The sequence below is a fragment of the Strongyloides ratti genome (genome assembly GCF_001040885.1).
Source record: "Strongyloides ratti genome assembly S_ratti_ED321, chromosome : 2".
Taxonomy (NCBI): domain Eukaryota; kingdom Metazoa; phylum Nematoda; class Chromadorea; order Rhabditida; family Strongyloididae; genus Strongyloides; species Strongyloides ratti.
Genome location: NC_037308.1, coordinates 8,806,624 through 8,823,498, shown reverse-complemented (window position 1 = coordinate 8,823,498; position 16,875 = coordinate 8,806,624). Strand labels below are relative to the sequence as shown.

Sequence of the window (16,875 nt, the reverse complement as noted above, 5' to 3'; positions counted from 1 at the left end):
ATAATATAAAGTAATTGAATAAATAAATGTTATAGAAAAAGAAAATTTAAATTTAAATAAAAGATAACTTTTAAAGAGTATTGAAATCATTATACAATTACATATATCATTTGTCACACCATGTATTTTTACTACTGTTCTATCTTCTGTTGTATAAATGTGTGCAGAAAAACATATTTAAACATAAAAAAAAACATACATCTATTAACATATAATATTATTATATAATTCCTCTTTTTATCCCCTATATTATATAAACGTTTTTTTTTTTTTTTTGTTGATTGTTTTCATAACTTTAACCAAAACATTTTTAATATATGTGAATTAGGCCTTATTTCCGTATAAATCGTAGTTTGTTTTCTTTTCTTTTTTTTTGTATATATTTAATTTATGTTTTATTACTTTTAATATCAATATTTTTCCTCAAAATTTTAATTATTATTATTTTAAAAGATAATAAAAATAGAAAAAAAAATTTTTTTTCTTTAAATAAATATTTTTAAATAATAAAATAAAAATATTGCTTTTATAACTTGATAAATAATTAACTTTTTATTATTAAGTAATCAATTCTATAAATTTATTCCTATGTACTTTTGTATTATCTTTTTAAAATTTCTTTATTCTTTAAAGATATAAACAAAAATTTTATTATTATTATTTAATCATTGTTATTTTTTATTTCTAATTATTATAACTTTACATTAACCTTTCTATTTATAAATATTCACAAAGAATACAAGATGGCAATTATATATTTGTACTTTTAATAGATATATTTATATATAAATAGTTAAAAATATAATCAAATTTTACAAAAAAAAAAAAACATAATAATATTTTTTTTTATATATTATTATTATTATTTTTTTCTTTATCCTTCATATTATTGTAATACCTTAATTTTTTTTTTATTTATGTTACTTTTTTTTAATGTAAATAATATTTATATTGATATATATATATATATATATATATGTAACATAGATGATTGATAACTTTTATTTATTTATTTATTATTATTTTTAGTAACAATAACATTTCTGTACTTCATTTTCTATTCTCTTTCTTATTTTTTTGATGGTGAGCTTAGTTAGCATCAGAGTATGAATAACAATATTACTGTTTCTGATCATCAAATTGATACTATTAATGAGAAAAATGATTCTGAGGAAGAAGTTTTTATTAATAAAGAAGAGGTAGCCTCAATGTATATGGAAAAGGTATTATTTTTTAACAAAAAATTTTTTTTTATTTTTTACTTTTTACCTTTTTTTTGATAAATTATTGCTAATATATTTTATTTTTTAGTCAAATACCTCTAATGACTTGGTAAAAATTACTGTTAAGTCATATTTTACAGAAGGTAAATTAACTTTTGTTAATGTATGATGTAACATTTTTTTTTTAAAATTATTTTATTTAGATGACAGAAATGGTGGGGGTAAAAATAAAAAAATACCCATAAATAATGCCTCTGTTAATAAATTAAAAACACCTGAAAATAGTAATAATGTCAATATTCGTAATAAAAAAGAAGGAGTTCTACCATTCAATCAAAATCTTAATTTATCACTAATACAAAGTATCACAAATAATAAAGAGTTAGAAATTGAAGGACAAAGTATATTTTGTTGTAGGATATGTCATTCTTTGGAAGCCACCAAAAAAAGTCCTTTGATTGCTCCGTGTCGATGTTCCGGAACAATGAAATATATACATTTAAGTTGCCTTGCAGTAAGTTTTTCAAGAAAAAAAAAATATATATTTTTTTTTAAATAATAAAAAATATGAAGTTTATCAAAAAATTTTATTATCTATAGGGAATATAATATAGGGAAATATAATATAATAAAATAAGCATAGAATATTAAAACAATTAATTTTTAATACAAAACAAAATCTACAATTTCTAGATATTATTTTTTTTTACAAATATAAAAAAATAAATTATACCCTATAGAAAATGTTTTTTTTTTTTAATATACAATATACAAGAATTAAGAATATAAAATTAAAAAATTTATTGTAAACAAAGAATTGATATATTTAGTATATAGATAAAAAAAAAGAATGTATAATAAAATATTAAAAAAAAGTATGCTTTTAAGAAATAAATATATTTAATTGATGAAAGAAAAAATACTTTGTTTTAAAAACAATATTTCTAATGGAAATTTTAAAAACCATTTAACAATTATGTATAAAAGGCATTACAAGAAATTAATGTTATTTCTAAAGATAAATATTAAAAAATATATATTTTATTTTAAAATTATTTTTTTTTAGAAGTGGCTTGAATTGTCACCACGTTGTTTATTTTCAATACCATCATGTGAATTATGTGGTCATATATATCAAACAGGAAGTATATTAAAATTAAGGAGAATTCACCTCCCAACATTATCATTTTCAGATAAAATTTTAAATATCCTTTTTATATTATTACTTTTTATAATGATCTTGTGTGCTGCAATTGCGTGTAACTATTTAAAGATAACAGAAAAACAGTATGTCTACAGGTCTACTTCACTTCACTCACCATCTAAAATTATTGCCTCCAGTGAAGGAAATGGAGGTTTTGGTGGTAAAGTAAATAGTAAACTTATGCTTATAGCTCCAGGATTAAGTGAAGCTGAGTTGATTGTCCTCATCTCTACGGTTCTCCTTTTTATAGCATTTTTTATGGCACTTTTTACACAATATAAAGCTGAGAATACGGTTTTCAAGTTGATTATTCAATTTTTTTGGGCAAACCGCAACTGGACAATAAGGACGTTAGAAGAAAATGAAAGAAAGATCTTAAAAACTTCTATTTCAAAGAATATAGAAGATCAAGATAGAAAATCATTAATGAGAGATGAAAAAGAAAATACAGGTGTAGATTGTTTAATGGTGTAAACATTACTTTTATATAATAAAAAAATTTTTTTATCTCTAACAAAATGTAGAATATTTTGTAATCAATTTTCAATAATTGAAAATAAAAAAAAAATTAGTTTTAATTTTTAAAACATGAGATAAGTATTTTATTATTTTATTGTATACATTCCATCAAATAAAAATTTAATATTAAAATTAATTAATTTTTTTTTTGATAAAATTGATATCATAAAATTTTCATTTCCTTATTTGATGCTTTTTTAAAATTTAATGTATGAATATTTATGTGATCAAAGGCATTTCATAAAATTTTATCATTTTAATTAACAATCAAATATTTTTTTTTCTTCATAAACTAAATCTTATAACATTAAAAGTAATTTTTAAAATAAAAAATTATTTAAGATAGATTAAATAAATTTTTATCATTACTTTCTCAATGTATACAAAAAAAAAAATTTTTTTTTCAACAGTTTTTGAAAAGTTTAAATACACAAAATTTTATCTTATAATTTATAATTGTTTTTATTAAATTAAATAGATAATAAAAAAATTTTTATTGAACAAATATTGACATCAATTATTCTCGAAATTATAAACTAATATTTTTTATTTTTCTAAGAAGATTACTTTTTTTTTTTTATTTTTATTGAATAAATATTATTATTTCTCTAGGCCATAAAAATTTTTTTTTAAAAATAGAATATTTGATATCTCTATAAATAAGATATCATTTTTGTAATAAAATATTTATAATTTAACAAATGTTATTTTTTTTTTCAAGTAAATTAATCTTTAAAAATATTAAACAATTTTACTTGAAATTATGTTCAAATTGTGATTAAAATATAATTTGTTATTTTAAAAAAAAAATTCATAGTATTGAAATTTATAAAGTTTTTTTTTAATGTAACATTACTTATTATTTAAAAGATAATAAAATTACTACATATTGTTAAATGATTAAGAGGATATATGTAAAATCAAATAAATAAAATGAAAACGCCTACACCAAAATGATTTAAACTAAGAGAAAAAGAAATAAACAAAATAAAATCAAAATTATCTTAAGGTATTTATAAATAATTTACTTTAAATGAGGGAAATAAATTTACTATTGATTAAGTTGATATTGTTAACAAAATAAATATCTTTTCTTTTCGTTGTTTAATGTTCTAGTGGAAGAATAACTTTTTTAAATACTATTATAAAATTATATTTGGTGTTATAGTAAATTAATTATTTCTAATTAAAAATGTATCAAGAAAGAACTGTTACCTATGGAAGAACATATCAAACTGAACCAAGAGTTGTTTATAGTGGACCAGATTTATCGGGTATTCATTTAGATTTGGATTACCTTAAAACATTATCTGGAATGTTAAAATGTATAGAAATAGCACTTTGCTTTTTGACATTTATTACTGTTATTGGAGGTGGTCCCTATTACTATAATGGTGCCACCTGGGCTTCTTTTGTTTCTTCGGTTGGATTAATGATAACAACAATCCTTTTAATCTTCTATCTATTTCATGTTGTTGATAAATTTACCAATGTTCCTTGGATTGTTTCTGAAATGGTATATTGTTTTATGTTTTCTATGTTTTTCTTCTTAGCAGGATCAGCTTTAGCATTAGCATCTATGCAATATAAATTAAGTGCAGGGTGGGCTATAGCAAGTGTAAGTTAATTAAATAAATTAACTTTTAATTACTTTTTTTTTAAGTTTTTTGCATTTTGTGCAATGGTTGCATATGCATTTGATTGTTATTTGAAATTTTTATCATGGAAAAAAGGAGAAAAAGCTGTTGGTGGAAACATTAATGCTCAAAATGTATAAAAAATATATAATACTTACAAAAAAAATTTTCTTTTATATATAAAAAAACATTTAATACTTTTTGATTAAACTTTTTAAAATTAATAATTTTAATTAATTAATTTACTGTACTAACGTTTACTTTCAAATAATTATTATATTTTAAAAATCTAAAAATTTTATTTTTAAAGAAAAAAAGTATTAAAATAAAAAAAAATTATATTAAAACAAATTTATTTAAATTAAACCAATATTAATGACACTAATCACAAAGTATAAATAAAAAAAGTGATTTAAAAATTATTTCTTTGTAACAATTATGCCTTTTAACCGTAATAATGCTAATATTAATACATTTCATTTATATAAATCTGTTATCTTGTATAATAATCTAGTATACACATCCATTGAAAGTGAACTGTTTACATTGTCTTTTGCAAGTAAAAGAATCTGTAAAGATTCTGATAACTTTATACGCAACTCATCTACAATATCTTCTCTTTCTAAACTTGGAGTGTGGGGTTGACATACTGAAATTACTGATAATATTGGAAGACATTCTTCACCTATAGTATCAAAATCTATACCATTTTTAAATTTTTTTACTATTATTGTTTTGTTTCCAATAATTGGTGAAGAATCAGATTTTTGAAACACCGTTCTTAGAATTAAAAATGCACTTAACCCATAATTTATCAGTTTATCAATGTCTGCCTCAGGTACAGCATCAAAATTACTAATTCTTTTTAGCAATTCTTTAATCTTAATTATGACAATATTTCTATCATTTAAAACAATGTCATTTGGAAAAATTTCTTTATATGCACTTATAACAATATTTGAAATATTCATTGCTTCTCTTGTGTCTTGTATATCTTCTTCCCTATCATCTTCCTTAGCTTTTCTTTTACGACACTTTTCTCCACGAACAGTCTCTTTTAACATTCCAACAGCTAAGCATCTATTAAATCTACAAGCCTGACAACGAGTTCTTGTATTTCTACTAACCATACAATCATTCTTTTTATGACATTGATAACTTCCTTTACCTTGGACACTTCTACGAAAGAATCCCTAAAAAAAATAAGAAAAAACTAATTAATAATGCTAATCTTTTTTATTATAATTTTAAAATAATTTGACCTGACATATTGTCTTATTATAATTTATACACATAATTAATTACTACAAGCATCTTAAAAACACAAACTTTTTTACTATTAAAGCTTTCTTCTAACGAAATGGCAGGTAAAGAGTTAATTAAATAACTAACACCTATCCAGATGTCTTTTTTTTTTGTATTCTTATATAAGAAAAATACAAAGATACTATAACCCTCCAAAAATAAACTTTTCAATTAAATAAAGGTCAAAATGGATTAAGAGATATAAAAAAAAATTGTCATACTAGTTCAAATTTAAAAAAAATAAAAAAGATATTATTTTTAAAATTAAAAATAAAACATACTTTACAACCTTCACATGATTGAACACCATAATGATACCCGGAAGATTTATCACCACAAACTTTACATAATTCATTCATTCCACTACTATTCATTATATCTAACGCTGTTCCAGATCCTTGTTGAAGCATCTGTGGATAGTATTGTGGCATTGAAAGTTGTTGAAACATTCCATTCATTGGTCCTGATTGTTGTTGTTGTTGAATATGATGAGCTGAAGAGGTTACCGGAGTATTTTGAGGTAATGGCATTGATTGATACATTTGATATGGTAATATTGGAGAAATAATTTGTTGTTGAGGAATTGAACACGTATTAGGAGTTTGAATATTATTTTGAAACATTCCTTTTGGAGATTCTTTTGGTCTTTGTGGAGTAACATTATCTGTTTTAGAATAACATTGAGAATTGTTTATCTCTGTCAAAGATGTACTTGGTCTAAGTGGTGTTGGAATATGAATTGTTGCCTCTTCCTTAGTTTTTTCTTCTTTTTCTTCTTTTTTAATATTTTTTTCTGTTTCAATATTTTTTTCCTCATTACAATTATTTTTATTAATATTTTCTTTGTCTGTTGTCAATTTTGCAATAGAAAAAGAATCTGACCTTGATGGCATTGATGTGGGAGAGTTAGACAATGATGAAGAACTATTATTTGGAGACATAGTAGTACTTTCATTTCCAGAATCTCTGTCAGTATCAATTTTTTTACCAATAATATTTGGATGATTAAACATTTGTTGTGGAGGAATATTATTTCCTGTTCCTTGATTTAATTGTCCCATCATTGCCATTCCATTATTCTGTGCCATAAGTTTATGCCATACCTGTTGTTGTTGTTGAAAATGTTGTTGTTGAAAAGGTAATGGACTATTAAATGGAAATTGAAATTGTGGTAATGATTGAGGAAAATTAATAAAAGCACCATTCATCATAGGATTATTTAACATCTGATTATTTAACATTTGATTAACAAAATTAGAATCATTTGATAACATAGGTTGCTGAAGAGTAGTCTGATTAGGATCAGAATTCATAATCAAAATAAATAAGTAATTAAAATATTATAAAGTAGAAATTATTTACAAATTAAATGTATCAAAACATATACACAATTAATAAAGTATAATAAAAAGAATTTTCACTTTTTAGAATAGGTGAAATAAAATGGCAATTTTTTTAGATTGACCTGTTCATTTACCTTACGTAATAGGCCATTCATAACAACAAGTAAAGGTTTCCTCTAGCTCAGGTCATCATGACACGCCTTTAACTTCAAAAGGAAAACGCCAATTGATAGAAAAAAAGAAAATGCGACAGAACTGTCAAGCTGATTGTATGTGCCTTGCTATAAATAAATTTTATAATACTTTTACTCCTATAACTGTATGAACATAGAGGGCCAAACTTTTAAGGTTACTTCTCAAGATATATCTATGTAGAGAAATGTTTGTATATCTACTTAGATATATTCTGACATAGTTAAAGCTTCAAGATATTATGTAATAGTAGGGGTTAATAATGATTCCTCAGACTCCACTGTAGGGGGCATCAAGGGTAGAGGGAAAACTTTGTTAGTGATTGAACTTTAGTAACCTGATGATGAAGATGTCGTTGATTAAAAAAAAAAAATTCTTTATCATTTACTATTGGATAATTTATACATGTAAAAAAAAATTAGAAATATAATTTATATCAAATATAATTACTGTATTTTTATTTGTCAAATTATAAAATTACTCTCTTCTAAAAGAATTTTTTGGAAATATGTTTATTATAGAAAAAAAAATCATTCTTTAATACCAAATAATCATGGTAAGTTTTTATCAATTAGTTTTTTTTATGTGACAAACATTATATGTTTAGCCAGTTTTCGCTTTACAAATAAAATGCAATTTAAATGGAATTGATAAACTTCATGTTGATGATAATGGATCGTTTCGATGGTATCTTAAGGTAAGTTTGAAATACTTTTTTTTAACATTGCTGATTTGTTTTTTCTTTCATAGTTAAAATGTTCAAGCTGTGGAGAAGAGGAGAACAAATGGAAATATGTCGTTTTCGAAGAAACCCAAGAAACAACTAAAGGAAGAAGTGAATGCCATTTAGTTGAAAAATGTTCATTATGTGGAAGGCAAAATACCTTAGGTAATTACTTTTTTAATTAAGTGTTACTAGTACATGTGATTGTTTTTAGAAATTATAAGTAATTCCTTTAAGGAATACACCTCAGAGAAAAATGAAGAATATCAGACAATTGTCGAGTTTGACTGTCGTGGAATTGAACCAACGGCATTTGATTTCAGAAATCACTGGGTCGCAGTAGCTGCTGACAGTGGAATAGTGTTTGAAGATGTTGATTTATCAGAAAGCTTATGGACAGAATACGATGAGAAAATGGAAAGATGTGTAGAGATATCAGAGATAGAATCAAAATTTTCTGTCATTAAAAAATGAATAATTTAAAGAATAATTAACAAAGTAAAATTCAAAATAAATTTCTGTTTTTTTTTTTTAAATGATAATAAAAACTTAAATTGTTATAGATACATATATATGAGTTGTTCGTTAGAAAAGTAAAAACAAAACTAAATAATAAATAATATCTTTGAAAGCGTTATACCAAAAAAAAAGGAGAAAATATCTTAGAACTTTGTGCATATACTAACAACGAATATTAGAAAATATTGTATAAGATTAACTTGATTCTACATGACAAATAAAGTTTTTTTTTGTTGGTTATACACTTGTCTAAGATACAGGTTTTATTTTTCTCAGTTCCTTAGTAGCATAAATTGCCGTTGATTTGGCTTTGTTAGATCGTCTTCCACGATTTAAGAGATCGTCAAGGATGGTATTGTTAAGTAACGGCAATAGATCAGCACCAAATAACTTGATAATGTCACCGAGAAGACCACAAGAATGGCCAAGTAAGGTATCAGGAATGTCTTCTTCTGAACCAATTGACACGATTAACTCTACAATACTGAAAACGTATGTTTTTAATTCATTAGTCACTGGATATGCTTGACAAATTGAAGATAATGCTGTAACACAACTGGAGCGTAGATGTTCAACGTATTCAATTTGTTCATAGTCAGAATAATTACCTATTTTGGCCGCTTTAGATGCTGAACAAAGTAATTCCATTGACATTTGAAAGTATCTTTTGAAGTCATCCGATATAGCAAGAGCTATGTCACCGAAACACGCAAGAATATCTGCTTTTAAATATTTATCAGAGTCACCAGCATGAAGAACTTCGATCAAAATTTGATAACATTCGTCCAGCATGAAACAAATATCTTTCTCAAATTCACGACAAAGGTCTGTCAAGACACCCAACGCTGCTATGAAAACTACACCTTCTTTGTAATTTTTCAACGATAACAAAAGGAAAGGTTTAAATGCTGTTACATACTTTGAAAAACCACGTCCAAGAGATTCTACTAAAGCTGAGACAGTTAGTAAAGCATCTTCCATAACTCCTCCGACATCTTTTCCTTGACATCTTTGCATTATTTGAAGAACGCAATTCATTATTGTATCTGATATTAAAGGTGTATCTTCGGGTCTAATCTTCTTTATGACACTTTGTAGCGTAGCACATAAAAGAGATTGCAAATTTCTTAGTTGAGATTTGTCAGTTGATGATTCTATAGAATCCTCCAATTGAAGTAGTTGTTCCATTTTATGAAGAACATTTAGCGTTGTCTTTTGAACAGATGAGTAACAATCCTTAGGACTATTTTTAATCATTTCCATTAATGTTTCATAAGCAGCAATTCTTAAATTAGAAATGTTTCCATCAGGGCGGTCGGTTGTTTTAAGAAGTTCCTCAACCATTGCTTCAAAACAGCTGGATAATACAAATGTTTCTGGTTCTTCCGCACCAGATTCTAGCGAAGCTACCTCATAAGCAGCTCTAGCTAATGAAGATATAGTCCAACATATATTAGCAGCAACACGTGGTTCTTGTAAAAGTGAATTTGACAAGGCTGGAAGTAATAACTGTAACACGTCTGGTTTTGTAACAATTTCCATAGATAATTCACAAGCTTTTCCTAATGTCCATGCAGCTGAATCCCTTACAGCTATATGAGAATCTCCAAGTGTTTCAATCAACGATCCCAAAGCATGTGAAATAAGTTCATTTAATTTAGCTTTGTCTGGACCTTCCATAATACAACCAAAGGCCATAACTGCTGCCTCCCTGTATCTCCAATCCTGGTGTTTAAAATTTTCAGTTATAAATGGTAAAACATATTGACAAATATCATCCCCGGTACATTGAGCAAGAAGCTGAAGGCAAACACCAGCTGATTTGGATGGAGTCCATTCATCATCATCATCATCCTCATCAACTTTTACAAGAACATTAAGAATAATAGGGCAAATGTATTGTAAAGCACCCTTAGCGTAGTATTGAGAGAATTGAGTAGGTTGAATACCAGATTCTTTAGCTTCTTCTGCTTCGCATATGAAGGCAATTTCATTTTCTGCAACATTTGACCAAAATTCAATTCCCTGTAATTTAAAATCATCAATATCACTTTTCATTGCAGCTATAGAAATTGGAAAAAGTGCTGGAGCCATATAAGGTTGCATTACAGAATAGTATAAAGACATAACTTTAACAAGACACTCCAATGCACAAACTTTAACTTGTTTATCAACATCTTGTGTAGCATCACAAATAATAGTCATAATGTGATTTCTTTGCTCTTCAATACTGAAATTATTCCTAGTAAATTCTAGAGAGTTCAATAAAGCTTTTACAGCGGCACGCTTAATGTTAACATTAGTTTCATCTCTTCTCATTCCGTATACAATGGCAGTTAAAATTGTATTTGAATTAGCTTCTAAAACTGTGGAATCGAGATCTTGACAAATGTAACCGAGGGCTTCAAGAGATACTTCTTTAGCTAGAGCATTAGCATTCAAATTTGAGACGCAATCACTCAAAACTTTTATTGCATCAGGCCACATATTTCGAGGAATCTCAATACCAGCAATAGCTGCAACACATTGCGAAGCAGCAGAAGGACGAAATTGTTCAGTACCAATAGTTTCAACAACATTTGTACGCACTTCTAAACGAATATTTTCTGGTAATGTTAACCATCTAAAATATAAATATTTGATAAGTTAAAACTTAAAAAATTAATTTAAAAAACTTACCTACTGGCATAATGTAATTTAGTCTCCTCTTCTTTGGCTACCAAGCAATTTTTTAGTTGAATACCAGCAGCCTGTCTAACATGATTAGGATGTCCAGTGTGTTTGAGGACTTTAGATAATTCAAGTATATAAACTGCCTTAAAAAAAAAGGAGGGATAAAGTTAGTCTAACAATATTAAAAATGAAAAACATACAAAATTTTGTTCACTGGCTTGATTCAAAAATTCTAGAGCTAATTTCTGGTCTGCTGGATCTGTAAGAAAGAAATTAGATTACATGTTATTTAAAGAAATACTAAAAACATACTATTAGAAATAGTTTTTTCCAACGTCTCCAACAATTGATTCATTTTTTATCCAGTTAAATAGGGAAAATTAATGTTAGAAAAGTGAAATGGATAAGAAAATAGCCTAAAAAAGGAGACGGATTCGTTGAGACTAGAAAAAAATTATTTGATGATTGTTAAACAAAGGAAATTTGAAATGAAGTGCGCTCGCAATGGAGAAATATATACAGAGAGTCGTTGTAAGAGGTAGATTCTGTTGAATAGTGTGATCGTATGAGTTGCATTTTACCGCGTTGTCTAGTCTTGTACTATCTAGAACATTTGAATAACTTCTTTAATTAAGAATTGTAATTATAGCAACATAGACAGTAATTTTTTTATAACTTTTGTAGTTTGAATGATATTTTAATGTCCTTTATTCGTATCTATAATAATTAGTTGTACTCTATTTATTTGCAATGATGTGGATTATTTTGGTATTCTAATTTTATACTTTATAATAATGACGTGGTCATTTAAGCTTTATTTATTATTTTAATTAAAGTTTATTAATAATTTCTTTTAGTTTTTCCATAGGTTACAAAATGAAGTTTTTCACCTATGTTGTGTTTGTTGTTATAGTTTTATTCTCAACAGTTTTGTCTCAAGAATGTGAAGGTGAGTAATTGTTATTTTAAATTTTTTAAATTGTATTTTTTTAAAGTTTGTGTCAAAGTATTAGGAGATGCTATGAAAAAAGTTCCATCTTCAGATGCATCGAATAAAGAAAAAATTGGTGATGTTATACGTAAACATTGTAAAGGAACAACTGGTAAAGAACATAAATTAGTAAGATTTTTTTAATATTTAAATTATATATCTATTATTTTTTTAGTGTAACTTTATTGGAGCTCTTCCTGAATCCCCAACTTCTATGATGAATGATGTTGTAACACCATTGGCATTCTCGATGCCAGCAGATAAGGTGTGTATCAACAAATTAAAACCAAAAGACGCTCAAATTTGTGAATTGAAATTGGATAAACCAATAGACTGGGCAAATATCAATCTTAATAAAATGAAGGTCAGAGAACTTAAGAATATCCTTGAAAAATGGGGTGAACAATGTAAAGGATGTACTGAAAAATCTGAATATGTTAAGAAAATAGAGGAATTGAAACCAAAATATGTTAAGGCTGAACTTTAAGTTATATTTTTTTATTTAGATAAATAAATTTATTTCTAATATTTAATTTTTATTTTTTAACAAACAAACCAAATTTAATATAATTTTATGTTAAAGAGCAAGTTGCTTATAAACGTGTTTCTTGTATTCTTCAAGACCACCTTCAAGAGTAAAGATTCTTTTATCTTTGACAACCCAAAGTTCTTTACAGACTAATTCTATTAATCTTTCATCGTGAGATACTAAAACAACTCCTCCATTAAATTTATTAAGAGCAGTTCCAAGAGCATCAACTGTTTCTACATCTAAATGATTTGTAGGTTCGTCCAGTATAAGGTAATTTGGTTTTTCAAGAGCAAGTGAAGCAAATGCAAGACGAGATTTTTGACCTCCTGAAAGTGTTTGAATACTTTGAAAAACGGTATCAGCAGCAATACCAAATCTTCCTAATGCTGCACGATGTTCTTCTACGCTAGCGTTAGGGAAACGTTGTAACAATAAAGCCAATGGTGACATGTTCATTTCTAATTGATCAACATGATGTTGTGTAAAATATCCTATACGTAGTTTTCTATTAGCATGACGTATACCACTTGTTGGAGTAAGTTCTCCAAGAAGTAATTTAAGAAGTGTTGTTTTACCAGCACCATTTTCTCCAACAATACAAACTCTAGAATCTGCATGAGAACCACAACAAATGTTGTGAAAAAGTAATGGAGAATTTGGAGTATAACGGAAAGATACTTCGTCAAGTTGTAATACTTGTTGTCCAAGTGGTTCACATTCTGGAAATTTAAAGACGACATCAGTTTCAAATTCAACATCTTGAAGAATGGGTAATTTTTCAAGCATTTTAATTCTCGATTGTACCATGGAAGCTCTTTTAGCATTATACCTAAATTTATCAATAAATTCTTGAGTATGTTTTCTCAAAAGTTGTTGAGCTTCATACTCAGATTTTTGTTGTTTTAATTTATCTTTCATTGTTTTATTAAACATATCATAATCTCCCCTATATTGATCAAGACGCCTAGAATGCATATGAACAATATCTGTACATACTGAATTTAAGAATTTACGATCATGGGATACGATGAAAATTGTTCCAATCCATGAAATAAGATGATTCTCAAGCCAATATATAGCTTTCATATCCAACATGTTTGTAGGTTCGTCAAGAAGTAATAATTGAGGTTTAACAAATAAAGCACGAGCTAAGGCTACTCTCATTCTCCAACCACCAGAAAATTCTTTTGTTGTCCTTTTTTGATCTTCAGGACTAAAACCAAGACCATAAAGTATTGATGCAGCTACCTTTAAAGCTTTATCAGCACCAATTAAATCCATTTCTGTATGAATTGCAACAAGACGTTCACATAATTTATCTTTATCAACTTCAGTTACATCTTCTGATGGATTACTAAGAATATCATTAATAAGTTTTTCTTCATCAATAAGTTCTTGACGTTTTTTGTCAGATTTTAAAACAGCATCAATAACTAATGTGTCATCACCTTCAACTTCTTGTTCAACAGACAACATAGTAATATTTGATGGTATCACCAATTGACCAGAAGATATCATTTTTAAAAGTGTAGTCTTACCAATACCATTTCTTCCAACAAGACCATATTTTCTACCATTAATAAGAGATAAATCAGCATTATGAAGAATATGTTTAGTACCATAAGAAATATCAATTCCTTCTATTTTAATATCTAAAGCATTTTCTACAGAAAGATTTCCTTTAGCATCTCTACGATTGATTCTTTGAGTTGCCATAGCTTTGATAACTTCTTTTTTACTTTTTGCTGCCTCAGATTCCTTAATAGTCAATTCAATATCTTTATTAACTTTGGTATTTTTAAATTTAGACAAATCAATCAACTTATTATCTTTGATAGATTTTTTCCAAATTGTAGTATTGACATCTGAAGATAAGGCTTTAGTAGACATATCAACAGTCATATTAAGACGATAAGCTTCAATTTGATTAGACTCATTTTCTCCACGAACTTCTTTACCATGAAGCATGAACATAATTACACGACAGTGTTTTATTGTTTCTTCTTCAGAACAACCAAATTGCCTAAAGATAAAACCTATAGCTGTTAAAACATCTTCATAGTCATAAATTTCTTCAACATTCTTTGATACAACTTCTATAATAAAAAAAAGTTAAAAATTTAAAAGTAAATATATTTAAAAATTACCTATTAAATATTCAATAATTTCATCATAATTATCACCAATAATTTTAGAAAAATATTTTTTCATTGCATTCTTTACCTTATCTTCAACAATAATAATTGGTCTTCCAGTAACTTCTTCTATTATAACCTTTGGTTTAAAGTCTAATGGAAAAACACCATTCAGTAAAGGTTCAATACTGTCATCCATGACTTGAGCTTTCAAACGTTGGGTTCTTTCTTCATCACTTTCTTTAAAAGAATTTTCAGGTACGGGAAATTCTATATATTCAACATTTGGGTCATCTTTAAAATCTTCATAAGATTTTTTTAAATCAAAAATATTATCTAAAACTGTCTCTGTTTTAGTAACAACCATAATCAGTTTTTTGATTCCTAGTTTAATAAGTTTTGATTCGAAATCTAAAATATTATTATATAATATATAAGAAAAAAAAAATTTTATTATTTTAATAATTTTTAAATAAAATATATATTTTATATTTGTGGCCGCGTCTTATTTTAGTTAAATTGTATTTTATAAATAAAAACTCCTATTTCATGCAAACTTTTTTGAATCATATATTGTATCGATGTTGTCAAAATATTGTTGTATGTATATTAATCAAATTGAAAAAAATTATTAAAGTAAACTAAAGAAATTAGTTTTTATTAATTCATAATTTTTTTATACATATAAATGTAAATATACATTCAAATATTAAATTCATAATTAAATACATACAAAAGACAGTGTTTTCTTTTTTAAATTAGTAAAGGATATTATCATTCTATTCTTGCTTACTTTTTTTATCGAGCTTTAAATAATTTTAGTTATTAATCATAGATCTTTTTTTACAATTTTTTTAGTTTTTAAATTTGTTAATATAAATATGTGATATATATAATTTTGTTTACTATAATAATTATATGATAGTTTTTTTAATAATATATACTTTTATTGTAAACCAATATATTTAATTAACTTTGTTGTATATTTAAAAAACATGTTGGATAGATAAATAACTGATGAGATTATAAATTCTTTTTTAAATTAGACTTGTATTTCTTTATTTAAAAGTTTATAATTTATTTCTATAATAAATTTTTTAAAACTTTTAATTATATTATATATACATTTTGTTTTTTTATAAATATTTTTCCATAAATATGTAATTAAGATTGTATTTTTTATTAATGTTGTATTTATTAAAAAATTATAGAGAAATATTTTAAAACATATAATTATATTTTTATGGCATTTTTTTATATTTTTTATTTTATGACAATTTAGTAGATCATCTTATCAATTAAAATCTTTTTTTTTATAGTTTTTTTTTTTATTTTAGAATAGTTGAAAAAATGGATGAATTGGATATGTTTAATGTTCATAATGAAGAGGAGGAGGATGCTAATATGAAACCAGAAGATAGAAAACATTTGTTTAAGAAAGAACTTCTTAAAATGTTGTATGGTTTTGGTGATGATAAAGTTCCATATGATAAAACATTAGATCTCCTTGAAATAATGGTATGTAATTATGTACGGGATATATCAGTGGCGGCTTTGAATGTCGGAAAACCTGATAAAATTACTTTAGAAGATATTCATTATCTTATAAGTAGAGATCCAAAGAAATATGGTCGTGTTAGAGAACTTCTTTCCGCAAATCAAGAAATTAAAGTTGCTAAAAAGAAATTCGAAGATAACAAATTTTAACTTTCTTTTTCATTTTTTTTATTATTTATAAATTAAATCTTATAAAGATTATCCTATCTATTAATATAGTGTATTTTTTGATTTTTTTACTATGATAAAAGTGTTGGCCGCGACTTCATTTTTTCTTAAGATCATTAGGTTTGCCTTTCTCTATAAACATAAACATTCTAT

General features: G+C 25.5%; 8 protein-coding genes across 8 annotated transcripts; 5 read left to right on the top strand and 3 right to left on the bottom strand.

Annotated features, from left to right (window-relative positions):
- Positions 1-1,106: 1,106 nt before the first annotated feature.
- Positions 1,107-2,901, top strand: SRAE_2000280500 (Zinc finger, RING-CH-type domain and Zinc finger, RING/FYVE/PHD-type domain-containing protein; the record flags this gene model as incomplete). Its single annotated transcript, XM_024653919.1, has 6 exons — positions 1,107-1,223; positions 1,312-1,366; positions 1,427-1,737; positions 2,290-2,510; positions 2,565-2,629; positions 2,678-2,901. 6 exons carry the CDS (start codon positions 1,107-1,109, stop codon positions 2,899-2,901), a joined length of 993 nt encoding a protein of 330 aa, XP_024507347.1.
- A 1,237-nt stretch (positions 2,902-4,138) lies between these two features.
- Positions 4,139-4,723, top strand: SRAE_2000280400 (Marvel domain-containing protein; the record flags this gene model as incomplete). The annotated part of the gene is made up of 2 exons (XM_024653916.1): positions 4,139-4,564; positions 4,610-4,723. The coding sequence occupies 2 exons, from the start codon at positions 4,139-4,141 to the stop codon at positions 4,721-4,723; spliced, it is 540 nt and encodes a 179-aa protein (XP_024507346.1).
- Positions 4,724-5,059: 336 nt separating this feature from the next.
- On the bottom strand, positions 5,060-7,201 carry SRAE_2000280300 (Ecdysone-induced protein 78C; the record flags this gene model as incomplete). Its single annotated transcript, XM_024653915.1, has 2 exons — positions 5,060-5,776; positions 6,170-7,201. 2 exons carry the CDS (start codon positions 7,199-7,201, stop codon positions 5,060-5,062), a joined length of 1,749 nt encoding a protein of 582 aa, XP_024507345.1.
- A 274-nt stretch (positions 7,202-7,475) lies between these two features.
- Positions 7,476-8,621, top strand: SRAE_2000280200 (UPF0587 protein C1orf123; the record flags this gene model as incomplete). Its single annotated transcript, XM_024653914.1, has 4 exons — positions 7,476-7,550; positions 8,031-8,120; positions 8,174-8,312; positions 8,362-8,621. The coding sequence occupies 4 exons, from the start codon at positions 7,476-7,478 to the stop codon at positions 8,619-8,621; spliced, it is 564 nt and encodes a 187-aa protein (XP_024507344.1).
- A 294-nt stretch (positions 8,622-8,915) lies between these two features.
- On the bottom strand, positions 8,916-11,694 carry SRAE_2000280100 (Importin subunit beta; the record flags this gene model as incomplete). Its single annotated transcript, XM_024653913.1, has 4 exons — positions 8,916-11,289; positions 11,346-11,482; positions 11,540-11,598; positions 11,652-11,694. 4 exons carry the CDS (start codon positions 11,692-11,694, stop codon positions 8,916-8,918), a joined length of 2,613 nt encoding a protein of 870 aa, XP_024507343.1.
- A 521-nt stretch (positions 11,695-12,215) lies between these two features.
- On the top strand, positions 12,216-12,817 carry SRAE_2000280000 (Mesencephalic astrocyte-derived neurotrophic factor homolog; the record flags this gene model as incomplete). The annotated part of the gene is made up of 3 exons (XM_024653912.1): positions 12,216-12,288; positions 12,335-12,459; positions 12,506-12,817. The coding sequence occupies 3 exons, from the start codon at positions 12,216-12,218 to the stop codon at positions 12,815-12,817; spliced, it is 510 nt and encodes a 169-aa protein (XP_024507342.1).
- A 90-nt stretch (positions 12,818-12,907) lies between these two features.
- SRAE_2000279900 (ATP-binding cassette sub-family F member 3) lies at positions 12,908-15,364 on the bottom strand (the record flags this gene model as incomplete). The annotated part of the gene is made up of 2 exons (XM_024653911.1): positions 12,908-14,958; positions 15,010-15,364. 2 exons carry the CDS (start codon positions 15,362-15,364, stop codon positions 12,908-12,910), a joined length of 2,406 nt encoding a protein of 801 aa, XP_024507341.1.
- A 983-nt stretch (positions 15,365-16,347) lies between these two features.
- On the top strand, positions 16,348-16,704 carry SRAE_2000279800 (Transcription initiation factor TFIID subunit 13; the record flags this gene model as incomplete). The annotated part of the gene is made up of 1 exon (XM_024653910.1): positions 16,348-16,704. The coding sequence occupies one exon, from the start codon at positions 16,348-16,350 to the stop codon at positions 16,702-16,704; it is 357 nt and encodes a 118-aa protein (XP_024507340.1).
- Between the last annotated feature and the right edge of the window lie 171 nt (positions 16,705-16,875).